The following is a 26,419-nucleotide window of genomic DNA, read 5'->3' as shown; positions in this document are numbered from 1 at the left end:
GGTTGAGTTCCTGGACATGAAAAAAATGAAATAGCGGATCATCTAGCGAAAAAAGGGGCAAATATGCCTCTAATTGGTCCTGAGCCTTTTTGCGAATTGCATTAACGATCTTGGCCTAGGCTGGCAATGGCAAACCTCCGACTGTATTTCTGCCATGAAAAAGATCTACATAAAGATTGTCTCCCGTTCGGAGTCAGTTTGAATTTGTAGGCCCCTCCATTTTTGGAACAACACCAAGGCGCACGAACTTCTCAGGGGTGGGAGGAGAAGAAATTCGTTGAACACTGGCGTAATTTTATCGGTCAACGACAAGCGCAACAATTCGTGCCGCCGGACAGATGAATTTTTGATAATCTACTTTCACTCAGCGGTGTAGACTTAAGACTTTTACAGGCCATTATAGCCTGAGATAGCCATTTACACAAATTGGCCTTTCTGAGACCAACATCTAGCGATACTGTAAAATCGACACTGAAAATTCAGAACGCATTCCTTCGTAGTATTGCCGTGCATCCATATAAATTGTGCAACAAGAAACCCCAGAATGTGCTAAAATTTTTAAAAACCCTTAAAATATAGGGTACCTCAGCAGGCTTTGGATCTATTATGTTTTTTGTGGGAGTGAGCAATAGCCTAATATTAAATATGTATTTAATGTACTTGTCCCAATCACCATTTTTTCGTCCCCATACGATTTCTTCTCTTATTCACCCCGTTGCAAAATTATAAACACATTACAATTTGTTTATAAAAATACAGTTCACACTACGACAAAAATCAAATAACATAAAGTTTGAAACTTTGTACAGAAATTTTCAGAATTACATTAAAACTTTCAACTTTTTAACCAGGCTTTATAGAATTTTTCTGGGTAAGCAGTTTTATAGCTAATTGATTTTTCTTATATCAAAGTTCAGATTTCAAGTGACTAAAAAATCTATCTACAAGTAAACTCGTATATGAAAATTAGTATTTAAGTATTATAAGGCTGGTCTTTATTTGCGTTATTATGTATGTCTGTATGTATTTGTGTGCACGAATTGACAATAATGCTTCATTTAAGATTTAACTTACTTTGTTTGCGTCCTTATGTCCTGCACTCGCGCTTTCGCAAGGACAATAAAAGGTAATAAATAACAGCCATCTAGTCGAGTGTAAAATAATTTCAAATTTCTCAGTAGCCTGCAAAAGTTCAGATATCGCTTCACATACTGGTCAGCAATTGGTCAAATAGAAAATTGTGACCGTTTAAAAGTGTTAGAAAATTTCAGAGTTTAAAGTTTGAAAATTAAGTTGATGTTCTTCCTATAATTGGAGTTTTGCTGAAATAAAAATATCTTTACATATTTATATATGTATATCCGAATAATTGTTTAAGAAATTTTTGAGCAATTGCTCCATATTTTCCTCGATACTGCACAAAATTTAATGATGGAAATACTATTTTGAAAGCCGACTTTAGGTAAAAAACAAAATACAAGTAGAATAATTTTTAAAAGGTAGCTTCCAAGGCGATAGCACAAATTAAAGTGTTTTGTTTTGGATTTTGTCTTTTAGATGGTCCAAACAAGCTGATTATTTGTAAGGTGGAAATGAAAATGCAAATGAATTCGCTTTGACAAAACTTAATTTATTTTTAGCGCATGTTGATGGTTGGGCTGAAAAATGCAAACAAAATCGAACACAATTTATAAATTGAAATGTAAATTAGCATCTCATTTCAACAATCACCAAGCCAAGCCTAATAAAAGAAATCAAATCAGCTGTTCTTCTAATATAACTTTGATTAGATTGGCCTTGGTAGTGACCGGTAAACACAGCTACGAGCCAGAACTTTCTGCGACCTGCGTCTATTGTACTGGGGCCAAAGGGTTTTCGAAATAGCACACGATGAAAGGTAGCTTCATCTGTTCTGCTCTTTCCCTGAGAAATAACAACACTCAGGGGGCTGCCGATGACTGGGTAGGAGTCCTCTGAGACCAAATAAGTCAACCCCTTCCTTCTTGATAGCTTATCCTTCCCTCTGGAATCCATATCAGAGAAATGTTACCTGTACACTCAAGAGATTTGATCTGCACCAAGGCGTCATCAGGGCTTTGCTCGCGGCTTGACTATGAGAAACTCCCGGTTCCATCTTGGAGCCTACAGAGGCCAACCTCCTACTGGAGGAATGGAATTATCTTCTATACTGAGATGCAGCTAAAAAGTTTAGGCAGTTATCCTGAATGACCTTATGTGTTAGAAAATTGTATGAAAATGTATGCTGGCCTTTTTGTCCAAGATACCAAGATACCAAGATGAACACAGATCAGATACAAAGTTTTGCAATATATGTATCCTTCATTTAGACAGCTAAAACCGTGAAGATTTGTGGGCTTTATAGCCAACAATCAAACAAATTATATTAGAAGAATAATTAAGGCCGGTAGTCTGTGTGTTATAGTCAGATATCAGTAAAACGGAGGCTATAACTTATAGGGCACTAACCAGTATTTCTTTGCAGGCCTTCACCTTAACCAGCTGAGGTGATGTGATACATTGGTTCTAGGAATGTCAAACGTCGCCCTCTGGTGAAGTAGGAGACTTTCTTAGGAGGAGAGTGGTCAGTGGTCTGTTTTAAGTTGCACTCCATTAGCAGGAAATTTAAAATGTTTCATTGTCGTATCCTCATAACTGGTCCTAGCCACGGAGAACTTCCAAGGAAGCAGCAGCTCGGTTTTTCTAAAACAAATTTTTTATGAAAAAAATATTTAAAATTTTTCGAAAATTTTCGAACTGATATATTTAGCTTGCTTCTCTAAGTAAAGAGTTGGGTTTTTTTTTTGAAATTGGTACACAAAAAATACCAAGGCGAATCTATTAAAGGTGGTATCGCTAAATCAGCTGATTTGATTTTTTTCTTTCGCCGTGCCCATGTGGCTGTCAACCCAGAATGAAACAAAGCAAATTCATTTTATATTTTCTATTTTGCCAATGATTTGTTTGACAATCAAACGTACAAAACATTATTGTTGGCCTAGTGCCACCACCTAAAATGAATGCCCCTTGAAAAATACTAAACAGGATTTCTGGCAGATAGCTGACATGGCGAATAAGAAGAAGAAGTGAAGCTACATGCTAAAAATTATTATGTTACAATAAAAGATACACATTTTTTTTATAAGGGTTGCCACCTGTTTGTCTGTGTCATGTAATTTCAGTAAATTTTTCCATTACGAGTACCAGGCAAAGTGTATTTATGTAGACTTTAATTCAGTCATATATTTTAAATGAGTTGCCACCTGATTGACTGATTTAAATATGCAAGTTATGATAAAAACTGAAAATAAGTTTTCAAGGCGTTTGAGTTATAGAATTGTTATATCTTATCTGTTATATTATCATAATATAATGCGGCAGCCGTAGCTGAATGGTTTCGAAACCCCGCGCGCTAAACACCAATTCTAATAGCGATCGCTCGGCGGCCGGCAATGGCAAACCTTCGAATGAAGTTTTGCCATACAAAAGCGGCTCATGAAAAACCATCTACCATTCGCAGTCGGGCTAAAACTGTAGGTGCCTCCATTTGTGAAGTAGTAACAAGACACATATATAGAAGGAGGAGCTCGGTCAAACACTGAAGAAAGGTTGTAAGCGCCAACCTTTATTTTTTAAATTTATTTTTTCGTCTGATTCAATACTAAAACACTAAATTGTTAACAATTTTGTTTCCCACTGATTCACCTCCTCATAAATTTTGTGAAAATAAAGAAAACACAGTAAAATTATAATGAAACTGACTTTATTATTTTTTAAAATATTCTCCTTGAGAGTCAATATATTTCTGCTGCAATCAATTTTCCAAGGCTTCAGAGGCTACTCACTTTTTTTGATGTTTGGGAATAAAAAGAAATCATTTGGTGCCAGATGAGAGCTGTAAGTCGAATAACTCATTAATTCGATCTTTTAAGTGCTCACAAACTATCTTGTGTAATCCAATATATGAGAGCTCGCATTGTGTTGGTAAAGTATGATTCGTCTTCAGTGGTTGGTTCTTCTTCTCCGAAAACTTCTGGTATACAGATTTTCTGAAAAAACAAGCTACCATTTGCTGTGAGGTGTTTCTTCCGCGAACAACTTTAGTTAGATTAAGCTCGGCTTGGAACATCTATTACTGCTATTTTGACTCCGGCTAATATGCATAGATCCAAGATTCGTTACCTATTCAGTGATGGTAAATGATTTTTTGAAAAATCCCTCCACAGCCCAAAAAAACTCCCTACTTTTCCCTACGCTTACAAAAAATTTTCCCTATACAATTCCCAACATTTTTTCTCCTGTGTTTACACTATAATGAGGCACTTGCAACGTCAAAATTGAATTATTTGCTTAAGTTTTGGACTTGGTGCTATTTTGACACTTTATATTGTAATAAAAACAAATTTTATTTCAAATATATATAAGTACACATATTTATTATATTACAATATAAACACAAATGTAAAGAAAAATTCAGCTAAAAAACTAAAAGTTAGACTTTTTCATTACATTCAGTTCTGTATAAAGCAAGGCAGAGTTTTTATATTCTCAGAATCCGGCGAAGAACATGCTAAGTCTTAATTCGAAACTTTTGGAACCATTTGGTTTACTCGTTTTTTTCTTAAAAATCTCTGTTTATTGTATGTGTCTTTTTTATTGCCTTCATATTTTTTGGTGCATTTCTGAATTGGTGTGCTTCTGAAAATCAGACTTGCCGCAGTTCAAAACTTTGTCGCACGCAGCGCATTTTCATTTGAATGGATCGTTAGCCACAGCTTCCAACCAGCCACAAAAATTGTCGTCGTCAAGCCACTTGTTATTGAACTTTTGTTGTCAGTCGAAGAGGGGGAACTCATATATAAGTATATATGCATTTTAAATATAAAAAAAGCTAAAACAAAATTATTTGCCAACTTACTTCAAAAGGGAAAAGCACCAGAAAACAAACAATTTTCGCGCGAAGAAAAAATCCCGTTAGCGTTAACGAAGAAAAAACGGCAATGTTGCCGTATTAACGCTTTTAAAAGTATTCTGCCATAAAGAAAAAAAGTCTGGCATGAAACCTTACTGCGGATTTATATTTTAAATGAAATTTTCTAATTTTTCCCGCTATTTCAAATCTTTTTCTGTCCTTCTTGAAAATTCCTTACATTTACAGAATTTAACAAAATCTGTCCTACACCCACATTTTTCGGCAAAAATCCCTACATGAAGGTAATTTCCCCTACATTTACCATCACTGCACCTATTACGAAGTGATAGACGTGCTTTGAACCGCCGCGGCTGAGTTTCTTCAATATTTCCCTACACCAATCGACACGAATCGGTTTTTGGGCAGTTGTCAAATTGTCAAATGCGGCATCCAACGAGAGCAAATCTTCTTGATGACCAAATTTTCATGCAGTATTTAATGTATGCTGGTCCCACTAATGCTCAAGAATGCCTCTATCTCGTGGTATGTCACACGACGATCTCGCGTTATCACTTGACGCACAGCATCGATTGTTTCTGGCACAATAACCTTTCTTGGATGGCATTCACGAAATTAATAACTCAAGAATCGACTGCCACATTGGAACTCTTTGTACCAGCGTTTCACAGTGGCTATGTGTGGTGCTGTAACGCCAAAAGTCCGGGCAAGTAATAAAGTAAAAAGGCAAAAATCGTAATAAATCATCGCATGAAAATTATCACGAGTTTTTTCATATTTTGGACAAGATACATTTTTCAACTCACTGAAAAAGAAGCTCGTAAGTGAAAACGTTTTTTGAAAGTTTATGCTAAAAAAATATCAAACTTTTCGATAAAGACATCGAAATACAACTCATCACACGTAGTGTTGCAAGGGCACAGAATATAACAGGCAACCCTCGAATGTAGTTTTTTCGCGCGTTTGTAGGTTCAGCGATATTTGAGTATGCATGTAAAACAATTATAACCAAAAAGAACATGACAGTCACAGCGATCGCTGTTTTAAAAGAAGTTTTGTAAAATTTAATATATTCTGTAATGCAACCTTTTTTTTAATTCGTTGATAAATAACTGTAATTATTTATTTCCACATTATTATTTACAATTTGGTGGCTATGAATAGTTGGCAGTGGTCAGCTGTATTTAATACTACGCTATTAACATAGGTGTGTATATGTGTGTGTGTATGTATGCGTGTACGTATGTATGTGTGTATGGACGTAAGTATTGTACCTTCAATTTTTGTACCTTAATTTTGCGAAGTTTGCAATTAGCATGAAATCATACGACTATTTATGATATCGTGTCACTGGTGGGCAATAAATTTTTTCTTCTTTTTTTGTTTATTCTTGATATTATTATCTTTGTATATGAGCAAGTAATATCGCCGCTGCAGTTTTGTACTTTTCTGTGGTGCAATCAAGTGGATGGTTTCGTCAGCCCATTCACGACCCATCATTCCCATTTTGAGGCGCATTCCTTTGGTCTGACATACCGCTCATGCCTCTGCGACTATCTTCGGTGCCCGTTTTTCCCGTTACCGCCACAGTGAGGAAGGAAGAAAACTTCAAAACATTGCAATTTCAAATTTTACGACTTTTTATTTGCCAAGAGTCAAGAGGTTTGGCTTCAGTTTCAGTTTCAACTCCGTCTCAGTCGCCATACGTTCGTAGCTGCAGTTTAGCTTCGACTTCGGTTTCGTGGTAATGGCATAGCATTTTACTGCATCAGCTCTGCAGCAGATACTCTTACGCCTGGGTATGCCAAGTTTTTATGCGTTTTGTTTGCAACGCATTAAAATTAAGCAAAATTGCAAGTTTTTCCAGCGATCATAAAAATTGAATTGAAAGAGTGCGAGCGATAAGGTGCACTAAAATCAAAATAAAAATAAAAACGACAAAGCAGAAAATAGCTAAAATAAAATAAAAACTATAAAATAGAAAATGAAAACTTCAAAATGAATAAGATGAAAACACATTACATCAAAAAAGAAACGAGAGAGGCGAGGAGCAAGAAGCGAGAAGAAAAGAAATGTTTTTTGCTTAGATAGCGTAAAAAATTCACGAGGTGCTTTTTAATTGCAATTATCGTGGAGAAATCGTCAAACATTTATATGCCAGCAGGTGCATGCATGCCTTAACCGTCGGGCGTGGCTACTTTTTAAATTGAAAGAAAATAGCATCCCGGTACAAATTTACGCGCTACACGCATAGAAAAATTTTAAAGCTACGAGCAGTTTTAAAAATTTTAAGATTTAAATATTTTTAAAGTGATTTCTGGCTTCCGGGCAATACAAATTCCAATAAACTCAGTTTTTGGTGTTTCTGTATGACACAAATTACGACGCAATTCGTTCGTTAATTTTGAGCACCTAAATGCAAAAAGCGGCGATATTTGACAAAAGATAAGTTTGGAAAAAATAATGAAGCCATCAGTACGCTTTGATTCATGTTTAGGGAAAAGAGTAATTTTTCGAGCTTACAAAAACTAAATCTTTATCCTTGGTACTTGTCAAAGAAAACTTCAAAGCAATAATCGTGTGTTTTGTAGTTGTATGGATATATGTGAGCAACCCCTTTTGGGTATTTGGCCGAGCTGCTCTTCCAATTTGTGCGTCTTGTTGCTGTTCCACAAATGGAGGGACCTACAGTTTTAAGCCGACTCTGAACGGCAGATATTTTATATGAGCAACTTTTTCATGGCAGCACTCAGGCTTGCCATTGCCTGCTGAGGGGCGACCGCTATTAGAAAAATATTTTTCTATCATTTGGTGTTTCATGCACGGAGATTTCATGCACCTATGCACTTCCGATTGGTAGCCACGCACTATCCCTTTCGGTTACGGCGGCCACCAAATATTTATATAGCCGCTATACTATTGTGTTTTCCAAGCACAGGTGTTATTTTGATATTCAAAGAAAAATGCTATTTTTTAATATAAATGATCGGATGTTTATTTCATTATAAAGCGGAAGGTCTTCCGTTAATAATGGAAAATAATATCAGGAAAATGAGCACCACGACCACACTTACAGGACAATATCCTTTTCATGAAATTTACCATAGCCGAATTGCAAAGTGGCTGCCTTATGTCCTCGATAGCCTCACGAATTCCATCTTTGACGTCTTGAATCGACCCTGGGCTGTTGGCGTAGACCTTCTCTTTCATTTGGCCCCAAAGAAAAAAGTCACAAGGTGTTAAATCACAAGATCTCAGTGGCCAATTGTGATCACCTCTTCGAGAGATAACACGGTCCGGAAAATTTTCCCGTAAAAGATCAATAGTTTCGTTGCTTGTGTGGCACATAGCGCCTTCTTGTTGAAAATAAACGCTGTCCAGATCAATATTGGATGGTCATAGAAAATCGTTAATCATCTCTTGATAGCGCAATCCATTCACCAATAACACCTGTTATTGGAAAACCCTTTATAACTTAGTTTGGAGCTGGCTGTTAATTTTTGCAAACACACAAACTCATAGACAATAGGAGTTGTAGCTTGTAAAGATGGACTCTCTTAGAAGACAATGGCGGATCTAAATTCTGCTTAGAAATAATGTGAAACAAATTCTATATAGCCTAAATTCTTTTGAGTCATAATTCGGTATTTTTTAACTATAGTAAAAAAAAATGTATGTTCTGTTTTCAGTTCACTCCTCTCGTGAGCAGAGGGCCTCGACAAGATTCTTCCATAGCACACGGTTCTGTGCTGTTGCTTTCGCACCGTCCAGGAGATGTCGACATTTGTTAGTTAGCGCAGCATCGACCTTCTCTAAGTGTTTTTTGGGGTTCCAGTCCAATGCCATTCTCGTGATGCTTTCTGGTGGTTTTCTCAATTTGTGACCTATCCACCACCACTTTCTGCATTTGATTTGCCTAAGGATACGTTCCTCGTTCTGTAATCTTCACGTTTGGCCAGAATATTCTGCAGATGCTGCGGAGGCATTTGTTGATGAAGGATTGTAGCCTCTGTGTGATGGTGTTAGAGACCAGCCATGTTTCGCTTCCGTACAGCAACACGGACTTCACGCATGAGCCGAATATTCGTACTTTAGCGCGCCTGGAGATTTGGGAACTCCTCCATACTGTATGCATTCGCCCGAATGATGATCTTGCTTTGTTTAACCTGCAGTTGACATCTTCGTCTGCTCCACCATCTGCCATAGATGACTAGATGTGAAACTCTTTTTCTCGTGAGAGCGCTGAAAAATGTGCATTTTTTATAACATTTTCCTATATTGCCACACCGGTAGAAACATGAATTGGGTATTTTTGAGCCAAAGGTCTGGAATTTTTAGTTTCCACACCACCATTGAGGTTAGTATTTAGTGTGCGGTTGCCCAATAGCCTTATATCACTCGTAAACACCTACATATACTAAAAATAAGCACAATCCGTATGAAATATGTACATAAATAAGCAAAAAATTTAAAAATTTATATGTAAATGAAATTATTTAAAACCGAAATACAAAAGTAATTTAATAATAATAAAGTAATGAACGCGAAAAACATAAGTTATAATTAAAAACATGACTTATTGCGATTTTTTAATACAACACAGAAATTGGGTAACAAAAAAAAAAATTCTCAAACAACGAACAGAATAAGTTAAAGCAGATTACCTTTAATTTTTGTAAAATATCTCAAACAAAAATTCAGTTCCCTTACCTACGCTTTTCAACCATAAAATATTAACGTATATACAAATTTACATAAACCAACACACAGTTTTCAATAAAATTACATTATGTACATAAGACTAATTAAGAGTAGAAGTCGAAAAGGATATAACGAGCTTTGGATTCTACAAACTCACTTCAGTTTAAATTATTACATTTCAATTGAATTAATTTTAAGACAAATAATTATAAACATTTCAACACGTCATTTCTCCATTAAGCAAAAACGAACTGTTTTCGTCTGTTATTTTTGGCGCGTTTCTTCTGGCAGTCTGCCATTTCGCCTATCAGCTGTTCAAAATCCCATAATGTGTGAGTGCTGCCAAGTTTTGAAACGTCCTCATGGGCGCGCTCTCTCTCAAAATGAATAAGTTTCACATCTAGTTATCTATGCCATCTGCCTTGGTGATGCAGCCGAGGTAGCAGAAGCTTTCAACGAATTCCCCCGGACATCCGTCAACCAATATCTGCCTTGCGTTATTGACCTCCAGCCCGACAGTGCATGCCAGCGCGACTAGTTTGTCCGCCTTCGCTTGCATGTCAGAGAGTTTGAGAGAGAAGGGGCATGTGTCGTCGGCGAAGTCCAGGTCCTCAAGAAGTCTGGTAAAAATCCAAAAAATTAGTATTTATAAAAAACTTAAAAAGATGTGAAAATAATTGGCAATTCAACAGAAATATTTCGTTGTTAAAATATATGCTTAGGTGCTCCTGTACTGTAGCTGACTTCATTGTTTTCAGTTTAAACACAAATAAGTTACATTTCTTTTACAGTAAAGAAATATTTTATCAGATATAAAAGAAATTAATGTACAATTAAATGTTTAGCGATTTGAACAGTTTCGCAAATTAACGCTGGCTCTTTTAATAATAAGACCTTAATAGTTATGTTAAAATACAAAATTTCACCAATTGCGATTTTACAAAGGAGCATTTTAACAGCCAGAATTTTGAATGCAGAATATTAGACCACGAAAGTTGTATACCCAAACCTGGCTTAACATATAAAAAGTAGACGTGGTTTTTTCCGATTTCAATAATATTTATGTCGAATTAAAATGAGATGCGAATCAGTACGTGCACCAAGTGTGGGCGAACTTTTTTAACTCAGTATTACTACATTTTTACAAAAAAGTGGGCGTCACACCACCGAATTTGCAAAGGTCCAAAAATCTTACGCAGAATCTTTCTCTCAAACACTCCAAGCGTCGCTTCATCGGATGTAGTCATCGTCCATGCTTCTGCGCCATACGTTAGGACGGGCGTGATGAGAGCCTTGTAGAGTGTTAGTTTTGTTCGTCGAGAGAGGACTTTACTACTCAAATGCCTACTTAGTCCAAAGTAGCACTTGTTGGCAAGAGAGATTCTACGTTGGATTCCAAGGCTGACATTGTTATCGGTGTTAATGCTGGTTCCTAAATAAACGAAATCTTTTACAACCTCGAAATTATAACTGTCAACAGTGACGTGGGTGCCGATACGCGAGTGCGCCGACTGTTTGTTTCATGACAGGAGGTACTTCGTTTTGTCCTCGTTCACCACCAGACCCATTCGCTTTGCCTTTTTATCCAGTTTGGAGAAGGCAGAACTAACAGCGTGGTTGTTAAGGCCGATGATGTCGTGGGTTCATCATCGTGGGCTCATCATTTGCACCAAATTTGAGTAATTTTGCTTTATCTACATATAACAGAGATGCAATTTTTTTTGTGTGAAGATTACAGATTGCTGTTAAATGGGAGTTGGGTGATTATTGACCGATTGCTCTCATTTCAATATCAACCTACATACCTTGCACAAAGTGTAACAGGAGTACCGATCTTCATTGAAATACATATGTATGTAAATTGTTGCCCCAGCTATCGTGCTCACCAACCTAGCCATAACGGTTCTCGACTTCTCTCATCACACTGAGCATTTTAACAAATAAACAAACACAGGTCTTTATCTATTCCGATTGCTGGACGCTGCTACATACAACTCTTACAGGTAGGCCTGGAACAGAATTGCAGCGGGTCAGTGGGTAACGGGGTCACGGTTGGTGATCAGCAGATCCACTTCGATCGCTTAAAAACTATTGAAACGGAGACGGTTTTCAGCTGACATTTTGTCGTTACAATAAAATAAATTTGTTAGTGAAATCTTTTCGTTTCCTATATTTATGAGGCAACTCTTCAAAGCTCATTGTTACAAAAACAAAAAAAGGAACTTACATACTTACATATATCTGAAATATTGATATTTTGCTGGTTTTCTTGTGCCTGTCAAGTGATCAGAAAAGCAACCCTGAGTATTCAACCTGTCGGAGTGCAATATAAATAAATCTAATTATTTTGCCGCCGTAAAAATAACCGACGTCAAGAAATCCGTCGCCGCGGTAATTCTGTGTAATTTCATGCTATACAATGTATGATATTCTAATTTTGACAACGGGTACGCGTCACCCCATTACCGGCTGTCCGCTGCAATTCTGTTCAAGCGGTTATGTGAATAGAAATTGTAATACACTTTGCACAAGGGCGCGGGTATAAAATGCAAAACGAAGTGTGACGTAGGTATATGGGTACATATATATGTCAATCACTCATTCTACAATACTATTGCAGACAAATTAAGAAAACCGGTTCTGCGACTACCTAGAGCAAGTTCGAACTTGTACAAATTATACAAAAATCATATTGTTGCTGTCAGAAAAGTGCTGCTGTGAGCAAGAGCCACAGTAGTCGAGTGTTTTGCATTTTGCGATTAAGAAGTCACGAAGTTATCAATTTTAGAGCCGTGGTCTGAACTTTGGCCTTCCACTCCAATGAGCGGTGGTTTAAGTCTTTCCGTGGCGCTTGCGACTGTTTTTCCATCAACGGCTATCATGAAGACGCTATCAGCACCCTACCATGACCACGATTTGGCCGTCCAAGTGGGATAGTCTGTAACCCAGTAGATATGGTTTGCATACAACATCGATATTAGTGGCATGAATTTGCTGCTGTGCACGCATGTCAGTAAAGATAAATGAACCTTCATTGCCATTTAACACGTGTGCTTTCTCAGAGAGCGTATGTATGTATGTACATACATATGTATGTGCTTCATCATACTCTTCATACACTTGCACTCGTACTACTGCCAGAGAACATTGATGTATCGTCATGTACAGCCAATGTTCTCTGCTACTGTTGTTTGCATGTGCCCGTATCAACGCTCTAAACATGCCAAAGCTCCTCTAGTACAGCAAGTATACAACAATAAACATAATTTGTACTTACAGAAGTACTAATGCTGCATTAGTAGAACAGAATGGGTGCTGCATTAATACAATAATAATAAAACATTCTCATTTCCCCTCGAATAAAAACAAATTCAATACAATACCACACAAAAAACAAATACACGTACAAAAAAATTACATTAATAGAATTAAACTGTTGTATTTTACAGCTGTTAGCGATTTTTCTTTTTCTTAACTGCGTTATTGTATGTAAACTTTATTTTTTCACAAGGCACGTTTGCTTCGTCAACATCAGAACACAGAATTTCAATATTTGTGGCAATTCATTGTTTTCTGGTGCGTTATTTTTCGCAATATGTGTGGATAGCAACAGGCGAAAATATACCTTGCTCACTACCGTTATTTTTTTTTACACATTTTAACTTATTTTTCAGATATAAATTTAAGCATTAATTATCCATTCATAATATTTGCACAAGACTGAAAATATTTCAAAAATTTAGACTTTCTGTACTTTTATTATGCTGTATCTGCATTCAATTCGCCTGAACCCTGTATAGTAGTCAAATTTATCAAGAAATGCGCTTAAAACAACAACAATAACGTAAGCTAAGACGAATTGAGTACCATAGGTGCGCCTTGTCAAAATCAGTTACTATATTTTTCGCGGTTGCACTCTCTTTTGGAAAAAAGTATGTCGTTAGATTTCCCACGAGGAAGCAATGTTGAGATTCAAACACTTTCTAGGGAGCTCAGTAAGAATTTTCCAAAACAGAAATTGGTACTAGAGTTGGATGTAATTTGGGTAATAACTTCAGATACTTTACTACTTTAGGTATAATGACAGCGCACTTTCAATCAGAATATTTAACAATACTTATGTAAAGTCAAGGGTGATTTTTTAGCTATTATCTTTTTAAACAGTTGGTTTAAACAGCTGACGCACGTTTCGTGTTTTGTTTCACTGTCAAGCAAAATCAGTTTAGTCTATAATTTAATCATGAATCGTTTTACAAACGAAAAACGCTTACAAATCATTGAATTTTATTATAAAAATGCGTGTTCTGTTAAGAAAGTTTAAGATCCACTTTTTTATCGAAAACTTGTGTTCAGCGACGAAGCTCATTTTTGGATCAATGGGTACGTAAATAAGCAGAATTGTCGATTTTGGAGTGAAGATCAGCCAGAAGAATTACAAGAGCTAATAATGTATCCAGAAAAGGTCACAGTTTGGTGCGGTTAATGGGCTGGAGGTATCATTGGACCGTACTTCTTCAAAGATGCTGCGAATCGTAACGTAACTGTGAATAGTGTTCGCTACCGTGAAATGATATCCAACTTTTTTTTGCCCAAAATGCAAGAGCTTGACTTGCATGACATGTGGTTTCAGCAAGACGGTGCCACATGCCACACAGCACACGTAACAATGGACTTGTTGAGAGGCGAGTTCGGTGAACATTTTATTTCACGTTCGGGACCTGTCAATTGGCCACCCAGATCGTGCGATATAACGCCTTTAGATTATTTTTTGTGGGGCTATGTTAAAGCTCATGTCTATTCAGACAAGCCTGCTTCAATAAACGCATTGGAAGACAACATTAAAGCATTTATATGTGAGATACCGGCCGAAACATTGGAAAGAGTATGCCAAAATTGGACTAAGCGGATGGACCATTTGAAGCGCAGTCGCGATCGACATTTGCATGAAATAATCTTAAAGCATTAAGTTATATGGACTGTACTATCGATTTAAATAAAAAGTTCATGCATTTTTCTGAATTTTACTTGTGTTTTTTTGAAAAACCTTTCTATAGCTCTTAAAAAATCACCCTTTAGTAGACACTGAGTAATTGGATAAATGTTGCATGGACATAAAATCAGGTTCTGCACGGACAGCGGAACTGCTCTAAAGGTCTTACAAACTGCTCGTAGCTCTTGAAAAAAAGTCCAGGAAGGAGGGTTGAGACTCAACTCCATTGCAGGGTGGAACGAGCTTCAGCTTGAGTGAGTGTGCAACAAGGAGGCCGATGAATTGGCGAATTACGGTTCCATTAGGTATCCAATTGGACCGCGGACATTTGGGTGGACTAAAGATGTGATAAATAGAGATCATGCGAGCCGTTTGTGCAGTGCTGATTCCTACAAAACAACCAAATGCCTTACCTGAAAATGTCTTACTGGGTGGTACCGGAAATTTTCTGACGTTGTTTGGCCTTAATGAGACTTAGTTGGTACATTTTTGAGTTTGATGTGTTGATAATAGATGACAAACTGCTAAGATTCATAAAAGAGTCTGAGAAGTTTACAGAGGGGCGATGAACTCCCACTCCATCTATCTCTTAAATCCTTTCTCTACGCCTAAGTTCATTGGGCAATGTTACCTGAGTGCTAGAAAAATTCCATCCATCTACAATTCCATTTTATTCCCTTAACAGCCGTTAAGCAGGTGACTTATGTAGCCTGTGCTGATCTCTGCAACGACTTTAACATTGTAGACTTGGCAATGTAACAGGTGGCGCTAAAGTAATCCTCCTATCAGAAAATGCTATAAATTTTGCGATTGGCCCCTAATGTCAGTGCTGTTTTGACATTTGTGTAGTAAACACATGAGAAATACACGTTAATAAACAATGTTACGCTACACTGCTCCAGAACGCGGAATGTTGCTGACTATTTATTTGACCAATAATCGGTCGGTGACTTTGGCACAACGTGAATTTCGTCGCAGATTTCCTCACCGTCCAACGCCTACTGGTGAAACACTGCGACGTTTAGCCGCTCGCCTCGAAGAGACTGGCAAAACACGAGATGCTGCCAGGCGTGGCAGACCCCGGAGTAGCCGTTCTGCAGAGAATATTGCAGCTGTAGCCGAGGATGTCATGGAAGCGCCGTCGACATCGACCAGACGACGTGCCACGCAAATGGGTATCAGTCGACGGTCTTTACAGCGAATTTTGGTACAAGATGTTTTCGTACAAAGTCCAGACGGTGCATCAGCTGTTAGCTGCTGACCGCCAATCGCGTCTAACATACGCTCAAGCCATCCTTAATCACCACCAAGAGGAAGATGATTTTTCATCAAAAATAATCATGAGTGATGAGGCCCATTTCCATCTTAGCGGGTACGTAAATAAGCAAAATTTACGCTTCTGGGGCACTGAAAATCCGCGTGTAACCCAAGAAGAGCCATTACACCCGCTCAAAGTCACTGTATGGTGTGCTGTTTTCGCTGGAGGAGTCATCGGACCTTTTTTCTTCGAAGACGTCGCGGGCCAAACGGTTACTGTGAATGGTGAGCGCTACAGAGCAATGATCAACGAGTTCTTTTTGCCGCAACTTGATGAATTGGGATTGGAAAACATGTGCTTCCAACAGGACGGCGCAACGGCACACACTGGACGTGCCACAACCGATATGCTGAAGGATGCATTTCCCGGGCGCCTAATCTCCCGTTTTCGCGGTTCGCACTGGCCAGCAAGATCGCCTGATTTGACCGCTCCAGACTTCTTTTTGTGGGGCTTTTTGAAGTCGCGGGTTTATGTCAACAAGCCTCAGACTCTTGCAGCTCTTAAAGACAATATCCGTCAAGAATGTGAGGACCTATCGCCGGAAGTTTTGGCCAAAGTGATGGAAATGCCATAAAAAGGGCTCAAATGGCAATCAACTGTGGCGGCGGCCATTTACATGACATCATATTCTAGAATTGATGTAAAAAAAATTGAAAGACCAAATAAAAATAATCCACAAGAAGAATCAAAGGTTTTCATTTTTTTTTTAATTATAGCCAAAAAACATCGCAAGGTTACTTTTGCGCCACCTTGTACATTTAAGGCACTCGACGCTGTCTTTTCTAAATGGCAGAACTCGAGTGTTGTGGTTTTAAAGACCCCTTTACTAGAAAAATATATTAGTTTGGGGAAAAAGAAAATGGTTTAAAACTTTTTCATGGTCGGTTTTTAGCTCCTGTTATATATACTTCCCAGCTATTAATTTGATGTTTGTTTTAGAGGTTATTTGCGGTTATGTTTATTGTCCCACAGTTCTTAAACAGATTGGGTTCAATGTTCCTCGCAAACCTCTACGATTTTACTATCCATTTAAAGTCAAAGCAGGCAAATCAGAAACTTTGCCTCTATTACGAGGGCTCTTCGTCTTCTTCTTGATTGGCACGATAACGACTTACGCGATTTTGGCCGAGTTCAACAAAGCGCGCCATTTGTTTCTTTCTCGTGCGAACCAGCGCCAGTTGGACACACCAAGTGAAGCCAAGTCCTCCTCCACCTGAGCTTTCCAATGCAGAGAAGGCCTTCCTCTTGCTCTGCTATCACCAGCTAGGACCGCATCGAATACTTTCAGAGCCGGAACGTTTGTATCCATTCGGACGACATGACCCAGCCCACGAAGCCACTGGATCTTTATTCGCTGTGCTGTGTCTATGTCGTCGTAAGGTCATACAACTCACCATTCCAGCGCCTGCGATATTCGCTATTGCCAACGTGCAAAGGTCCAAAAATCTTCCACTCCAAGAGACCCCTCACCGGATATTGTCAGCGTCCACGCTTCTGCGCCATACATTAGGACGGGCATGATGAGAGCCTTATAAAGTGTTTGTTTTGTTCGTCGAGAGAAGACAATTGCCTACTTAGTCCAAAGTAGCACTGCGTTGGATTTCAAGGCTGACTTTGTTATATTGATATAATATATGACCTAGTCTGTACGGTTCTTTTCGTCATAGACTTAAATAAATAAAATGAAATACATTAGAGATGAAGAATAATCCCTTACAAAGGCTAATGACAGTTTTAGTAAAAAGGCTCAATCGTGAAAAACTATTCAATTCAGCCAAAGACCTAACTGAACACTACCAGCCATGAAAAATACCAAAGGAGTTGCTTCTTTATTTAATTTTATAAGTGAAGGATGTTAAAAAAATAATATACCACTATAATATTAGGTCTGTTCATGAAAAAATTATCCAGTAACTTAATTTCCGAGAATTCGCTCTCAAAGCGAGAAATATCAAAAAAAAAGTACCTGAACGCAAAACCAATAGCAATTTGTAAGTTTTACGAATAGCTGATTAAATTGTTGACGGAAAAAATGAAAAAAGTAAACAATTTTGCAGTTGAGAGATCTCTTATTAAGGGGTTATATACCTTGTGAGCTCGAAAAAATGGACGATTGTCATAACTTTTTTTAAATATGTTTTAGAACTTTTATTTAAATGAGGCATATATCATACTGAAGGGTAACTTTCGAAGAATATATTTTGGTGTTTTTATTTTAAAAAGTGTTATTATTTATTGTTGATATCGCCCCTCCCCCGAAACGCTGTTTTTTAGAAGAGGCTTGCGGTGATCACGGTAGCTCACGGTGAAATCAAAAAAATTAAATGATTATTGTAGAAAAATGTTTTTTAGTGAATCTGAACGGTTTATTTACCCAAAAAAAATTTGTCTCGGTATAAAAACCGGTTTGCTAAAAAAAAAAAACGATTTTTGAGGGGTTGAAAAATTAAAAAAAAATTAATTCCAGCGAACTATGCAAATATTTATAAAAAGTGAACCGTTCAGATTCACGAGGTTGTAACTTCGAGTAATTAAAAAAAAAGTTTATGCAAATCGGTCAAATAGTTTTTGATAATTAATGATCACCGCGACGGTAATTTTCAAAAACCACGACCTCGAAATAATCGCATCTAAAGTTTTGCGTGCACTTCGTTTATGGATAATTAGCTCGCTTCCACGGTCTATAACGTTCGTTCTAGTGCTCCGATTTTTATGATTTTTTGAATTTATATTTTTAAGATGATGTACTTTTAGAACATGTCATAAAAAAATTTCAATTTTTTAGTTCAACACAAGGTATATAACCCCTTAAATACTGCGGCAACTGTGTCTGGAGGATGTGGCTCAGAAGTACATATAAATCTTTATAAATTTTATCTAAAATATATTCACTTACGTTCTCCATTTAAATGACCATTTTTATTTAAATTTAGAACTTTGACTCAAATCGAAAATTTGCATTCGTGTTCATTTTTACTTTGCGATCAGCTGTTTTTCTCACTTGCAAATTGATTAAAAATGTATCCAGTAAAAACTTGCAATTTCCCCTCAAAATGAAATGTCATTTTGCTCTCTTACGTTCCCCTACTTTGCAAGTTTTTTGAAAACATGACAAGGCGAATCTATTAAGGGTGGTGTTGGTAAATGAGCTGATTGGTTTTTTTTTCTTTCGCTGTGTCCATGTGGCTGTCAGCACAGAATAAAACAAGGCGAATTCATTTTTTGTTTTCTACTTTATCAATACTTGGCCGTGACATACCAAAAATCAAACATACAAAAAATTGTTGCTGGTCTAGTGTCACCACCTTTGATAAATCGATGGTTTTCGAGAAAAGCGACACAACTCAAAATTAACTCAAATTCGGAGTTTTGCCGTTAAAAGCAAAAATCAACGACAGAGTTTATATATTTTTATCTGGAAAAGCGTCATAAGCGAATCTTGAAGCAATTCTGAGAGATGGCGTTAGTGTCGTTTTGTCAGATGATCGAATTGGCGCGTCAATTGTCTAGAAAACTGACCCACCTCAGTATTTTGTATTTTTGAATTGTGTCACTTTTCTCGAAAACCATCGAAATATACCTTGATACACGGACACCAAAATTTGATAATGCGACAATTGCCACAAATTATTTGCTTCATGAACAGACGGGTTATCTTTTGTACTACTCAAACAAGGTGCTGCAAAATTAATCATCCAATTTTTTTAATCATTTTTTTTACTAAATAAAAACAATGATTTTGAAAGATGGAAATCTTTATTTTATATTTTTATATGCTTGCCTGTCTGTATACTGCAGCTGTCTGATTTACAAGTCTGAAATATTTACGATGGGCGTATGACAACATTTGCCAAAATTATAAAAAAAAATATTATTATTTCTCGGTAGAGTGATTAATTTTGCGCCACCTCAGAATTATTAAGGAACTTGGAGGCTTTTGCAGCTATTCCATAGAAGTATTTTGCAGTCGCTTCACTCTATATAAAAACCATGAAAGTGAGTGGCATGCATAAGTATGTATTTTTTTCGTACCAATGGATTTCCCTCCATATATTTTAAGTGAACATTTACGTGTTAACGTTAACAAAATTAAAACCTCTCGAATTATTCGCGAAAATATTTCATAGTAATCTATTGAAATTTCATCACTTATTTTAATTTTATTTTCCACTAATTGCACCTTCTGCATATATCTTATAGCGAAGCGAATTGTGAACCAAACCATATCGCTACAATTGATGGATAGGCAATTATACTATAATTACTACTCATCTGCAGCGTTAGTAAATGGTCCGCCTACTTACTTGCCGTATCCGCTTGCCTTTGGCACCAACGGATTACTAACATCACAATTTTCGCATTTCACGGCCTCGATACGGCCGCCATCGCCAGAGCTACCTGCTCTTAGTCGTACGCCTCCCAGCCCATCGAAACTATCGCGACCAGCTAGTACCCTCAGCGAAACGATGTCACCTGTAGCGGCTACCACCAGCTTGAAGTCATCTGCGACAGCTGCCGCAGCTACGTAACAGCATCAGCAAACGCAGCGCTTTGGGCCGACTACTCATGCAACTGCTGCTGTTGCGGCTGCGGCTGCAGCGGCTCCTGTACTTTTAGTGTAAGTATCCTTAATATACACATACATACATAGACTTAAGTACGCTCAATTGCTTTTTATCATCTACATTACTCTTATTATTGTTGCTATTACAGGGCCATAGTGCACTACGATTTCTAATGTGGTCGACTGCGAGCCTGTACTTTGGGGCTTTTAATGAATTTATGTATTTTCTCCGACTTTTTCTTCCAAATCATCAATAGATTTTGAGTTACTCCGAGAGCTACAAATTCGCGAAGAAAATGTTCTGGCATTTCATCGTCCAGCTCCCAAAGACGGCGGATTCTTGTTTTTCCTAATTCTACAATAGTTTCTTGAAATAATAACAACGATTACAATGCGCGGTATAGTATCCACTGAGAGTTCGCAAGTTATCGCTTTCTAGATTTGGTGCTCTTCCAAAAGGAAGAATAAACTGTTTTTGTTGTTTGCTCTTTCCTCGACTTTCCATCGAGTGTCATATGAATTTTTTGTCTTACCAGTATTTGAAAACTTACTCCCTTCCAAATACCGCAAGGGAAGCCAGCAAAGGCTCAAGGAGTTCTGGTCTATGGAGCTACGCTAAGTAGTCAATCCACTCATGTCTGAGCACGCAGCCTATTCACACGGTGTTCTTTTGCTGGCAGCAAGCATTTATATTTATGTGTACATACAGTCTGCCTAATAGAAGCGTGTCCGGTAAAATTCTATCTTAAGGTTTTGTTATAAAAAAATTTAAATGCTGCTCAACAGGCGCATCCTTTCCGAAATACGCGTTGTGCGCGTTGTTATCTCAATATATCTCTTAACCTGTGCTTGACATATAAATTGATAGAATGCCACATCGCACGCGTTTCTCCAAGGTATGGAAGGTACTGCTCGCAGTTCTTATTTGAAACAAAAAAATCGAAAAGAGTTGTAATTAATTTGTTTTTCTTTTGGGTGAAAATTCGGTGTATTCCAAAAAACAGAATTTTAAGGAACGTAATTTTTCAGAAAAAATGTACTTCAACATGGTATATAAAGTTTTTAGCACATTTTTGTAGTACAAATGTAAAAGAATTAAGTATTAAAGAGACGAAGCTATGATTCATTCCACATGGCTCATTCGTTTTTTTTTTGTCTCAATTACTCCCGCCAATTCAGATAAATCATACACAATTAAAAGTCTAGAAACCATTTCCTCGCTTTAAAGCTTCAAAGTTACAGCCTTGCCGTTCGGTCGAACCCCAACTATCTCACGCTCATCTGCTTTTGGCTTTGAATCTGCGAAAAAATTGCGAATGAAAGAGTAGTAGTAGTAGGTAATTCTTTATTTAATTTATAAAAAATTATGGCTAACAATTGTTTTGATTCATACATTAATTCATTTAATATATTAAAGTAAATAAAGAAATAAATAAAAATGTTTGTGACAATAACGATGTTGTCTGTCACAGCTCTTAAATTAATTAATAACACAGGTCTGCAAAAAAGTGGATTCGGAATGTTCTATAAAAGTATAGTGTCATTTCCGATGTAATTTTTTGCGTAGAATCCGAATCCGGGGCTTAAATTGCTCTATCACGTCAGGGCTTAGAGATATCCTAACCTAAAAGTGCAAAAAACGCTGTTTGTGCCCATTTTTGAGGTTATCTAGCTACGAAGATTTTGCTCTTCATAAAAAAGTAGGTGTGGTATTTTAAATTATAAGTCTTCCTCTTTTAAATGCCGTTGAGTTTGCTCAGATATCTTAATTTTTCACTGAGATATCGCATTTTGAAGTCTCCATGTTTGTTTTTTGTGCGACTATGTAATCGACCGTATCACGTCTCATGTTATCTCAATGGATTTTCGAATATCGAAAAATTCACAAACATGGAAACTTCAAAATGCGATATCTCAGTGAAAAATAAAGATATTTAAGCAAACTCAGCGGCATTTAAAAGAAAAAGACGTATACTTTAAAATAATATACTATGTTTACTTTTTTATGAAGAGCAAAATCTGCGTAGCTACATAACCTCAAAAATGGGCAAAAACAGCGTTTTTTGCACTTTTAGGTTACTTTTAGGTTAGGATATCTCAAAATCCTGACGTGATAGAGCAATTTAAGCCCCGGATTCGGATTCTACGCAAAAAATTTCTTCGAAAATTACCCTACACTTTCCTAGAACAAAACGTTGTTGGCCTGTGTAATTGAACTCTGCTATAAGAAAATCTCTATAGTGACAGGCTGAATATATGAAACCAGTTAGTGTTCTCCAATTTTGGCCATTTAGTATATACATATATTACTTCAGCGTCGTTTATCTTCTCTGCATTTAAGTATCTTTGTCTGATTTCCTTCAGTACAGGGCACCTTCCTAAGAAGTGATACATATTCTCTTCTTCGTTTGAGTTGCATAGGGTGCAAATTTTTACCGCGTTTCCATAAGCTATTGCATTCAGTTTTAACACGTTTTTTCGTAATATGCACTGTGTAAGTTTGTGTGGGAGTCTACTGCTGTTGTATTTATAGATAGTTCTCCAAATGTATTTCATATGTAGTTCCAACGAATATAAGTAGCTATCTTCTACGTTAGTTTTTAGCGGTATTACATAATTCGGGTTGAAGTCAGATAATTTGAATATTCTTTTAATAAAATAATGCTGAAGTTCATTTATTTATTCGAGCAGCGTATAACGCCAGATTAGAGCGGCGTATGTTTGTATGGCTCTGCACACAGCCTGAAACAGCTTCCATTTAGCTTTGTATGAGATGTATGGCTTAGCTAAGAAATTGTTCCATGTACTATTAATGCTAGCTTATGCTGAATCATTTCTAGCTTGCACATGTTTATATTCTGCTACCCCTTTTATTTCCTCACCTTTGTACCACCAATTTTCTGCCTCGGCTAGTTGAACACCTTTTCTAAAGGCCATCAGATTTCATTAAATTTACTTCCATGTTCCACTCAGCGCAATATATTTCTAGTTTTTTAATCATGGATTGCATGACATTAGGATTATCAGCTAAGAGAACTATATCAGGCGTACATTTATTCCATCAATCAGTAGCCCACCTTTCAAACAGTCATGTAGACCATTCAGGTATAATGTGAAGAGCAAAGGAAATAACGGGCAACCTTGTTTCACCCCTGTACCGGTTTCAAAGTAATCTGATACTTCCCTTCCTGCCCAAACTGCTGTTCTCGTATTCGAATATATATTTTCAATGAGATTTGTTATTTTGTTGGATAATCCCTTCTTTCGAAGTTTGTAAATTAATGGCCTCCTGGGTGCCCTGTCGAAAGCCACTTTCAAATCCACAAAGTATGCATAAACTTTTTTGTTTTCGTTGAACTTTAAATGTACTATAGATGCAAGATTGTATATGTTATCCACCGTTGAGTAGGTTTTTCTAAAGCCGGCTTGAAATTCAGTGAGCATGTTAATGTTTTCTATCCGGTTTGTAAGTCTTTCATTAATCAATCCCATGAAAACTTTTGCGATACAGTTCATAAAGGATATTCCCCGATAGTTACTTGCTATATTTGCATTCCATTTTTTAAAGATTGGGGAAACTATTGTTTCAAATAATGCTTCGAATGGAAGAGTATAACTTTGTGTGTATAAAAAAAATCTATTTTTTGGCGCTCTTAAAGCAGGCTCTCTCTTTAAAAGATCTTTGTTTTATATGAGGTCGCCAAAAATCCGCGCAAACTTATTATTTTAGTTTTTTGTTTTAGGTTAGGTTAGGTAGTGCTAGCTGATCTGTAAAAAGCTCTCACTTAGACGCCTGGATGATTGCCAATGCTATGTATTTGGAGTCGAAGATATATTTTTATAAAAGTCTTCGCGAGTTTTATAAAGCCGTTCAGCCTTCAGTCAGCAATATCCTTCAAGGATGGAAAATATGTTGATCCCAGGCGTATTTGTCGACTCCTACAGAGAGCAGGGCAGTGGCAAAGTGGGTATTCCAAAGTACCCCTAGAATTCGGTTCGTTGCATGTGTTATACACATCGCCCTGGACTAATCCCATTTTGGCTGCGTAATGGGGGGTGAGACAGTGTCCCGTCAGTACTCCAACCAGTGTCTTGCAGTCTTTGCTAGACAGTGATAACAGTTTTTTTAGTCGCATCCCAAAAAACTCATGACACCGATTTCTCTAACTAGTTTCGGAGCCGAAAAACCTGGCTCGCACCACTCTTTAGCCTCTTGTTTTGTTTCAGGATCATGGTGATAGACCCAAGTCACATCCATAGTAATAAATCAACGCACAAAATCCACTTTATCCTTTCGAAAACGTTCTAAATGTTGCTGAGAAAGTCGCATTCGAATGTCTTTTTGTTCCATTGTTGGCGAATGCAGCACACAGGTTTGTGAAACTCAAATACTTCAGTAATAATATTGCTTACACTGCCCAATGAGAGGCTTAGAGCTTCTACTGAATCTATTTCAGTCGCTCGATGATTGCCCAATAAGATATCCTGTATTTTTTCTACGATTTCTGGAGTTGTTACTAACGTCTTTGACGTGGATCGTCTTCAAGTTTTGTGCGGCCACATTTAACCCATCAGGAACCCATTTTTCTACTCTACAAATTGATGCCGAAAAGTCGTTATGCAGTCTTTCAATATTCTTTCATAAACTTTCTTTGCCTTCCAAAAATAAAAATTCAATCACTGCTCGATACTTTATTTTTTCCATTATTGAAAATACTGTGACGCGTCGATACTAAATGGCCTGTAAATAAAGAATGAATTGACAGATTGAAATGAAACTTTATATACGTTCATGAGGCATTTGTCGACTAAAGGTTGTAGCCTCTGTGTGTATCCAAACATGTTTCACTTCCGTAGAACAATACTGACTTCACACATAAGACAAATATTCGCAGTTTAGAGCGCCTGGAGATTCGCGAACTCGCCCATACAGTATGCATTTGCCCGAAACCGGCGCTTACTTTTTTTAGACTGTAGTTGACATCTTCATCTGCTCCGCCGTCTGCCATGATGATGCAGCCGAGGTAGCGGAATCTTTCGACAAAATTTCACCGAGACCTGTCTTGCTTTATTGTGGTCGACTCTTATAGTCTTCGTCTTGGCGATGTTGACCTCTACTCTGACAGTGCGCGCCAGCGTTTGTAAGAGAGGAGGCAGATATCATTAGCGAAGTCCAGGTTCTCAACATGTCTGGTAAAACTTCATACGATGCCTCTTTTGTGCAGGGTCAATTGGCTCATAACGTCGTCTAGGATGATGGCGAATAGAAGAAGCGACAGGGCACAACCTGACATTCCGCCTGTGTTGGTGATGAATGAGTCGCTGATGTTGCCGTTGTGAAGCACTGAAGCAGTTCGGAACTCTCGTAAAGGGGGAGGAGGATTATTTTAGCAGGAACTCCCTTTCTACTCAATAAAAAAATTAGAGAAAGAAGTAAGAATTAATAGTGGTCAGGCCAAGTGTAAGGCTCGCACATTACTTCTCCAGTCCAATTTATTTTAGAGTAAGGACCAACTGATCCAGCGGTGACCCCAAATAATGACATTAAAATACTGTATAATTTCATCTATTTTTTGGTCGCATACTTCTCATCCGACACAATCACATCCTTTTTATCAGTTTCTAGCATCGTGACGTTAGCGGAAAACTACGTTGAGCTCTTTAATCTAATCAAAAAACAGTATCGACGATTTTCACACGAGCAAATTGGCACACACTCTTCCTAAGAAAGCTTACATACCTACCTTACAGAAGAATGCACTGTCATGTGTATGTACATATTGTATGCAGATGTACATATGTATGCACAGACCAACACAAATTCGTACATCCTTTACTAACAAAAACCCTTTTCGTGCGCTTCACGTGTTGGTGCTATTTTATGTGTTAACGAAGTCG

General features: G+C 37.4%; 1 protein-coding gene across 1 annotated transcript in view; it reads left to right on the top strand.

The window, feature by feature from the left end:
- The window catches only part of LOC128867347 (protein doublesex-like), a 142,594-nt gene that overhangs the window by 82,686 nt on the left and 33,489 nt on the right, over positions 1–26,419 (top strand). The window contains exon 3 of the mRNA XM_054108497.1: positions 20,158–20,575. Coding sequence (XP_053964472.1) covers positions 20,158–20,486 — 329 coding nt within the window. The 3' untranslated portion in view covers positions 20,487–20,575. The remainder of the gene's footprint in view (positions 1–20,157; positions 20,576–26,419) is intronic.

This window comes from Anastrepha ludens, chromosome 2 (assembly GCF_028408465.1).
Source record: "Anastrepha ludens isolate Willacy chromosome 2, idAnaLude1.1, whole genome shotgun sequence".
Lineage (NCBI taxonomy): Eukaryota > Metazoa > Arthropoda > Insecta > Diptera > Tephritidae > Anastrepha > Anastrepha ludens.
This window is presented reverse-complemented; position numbering and strand designations above follow the sequence as displayed.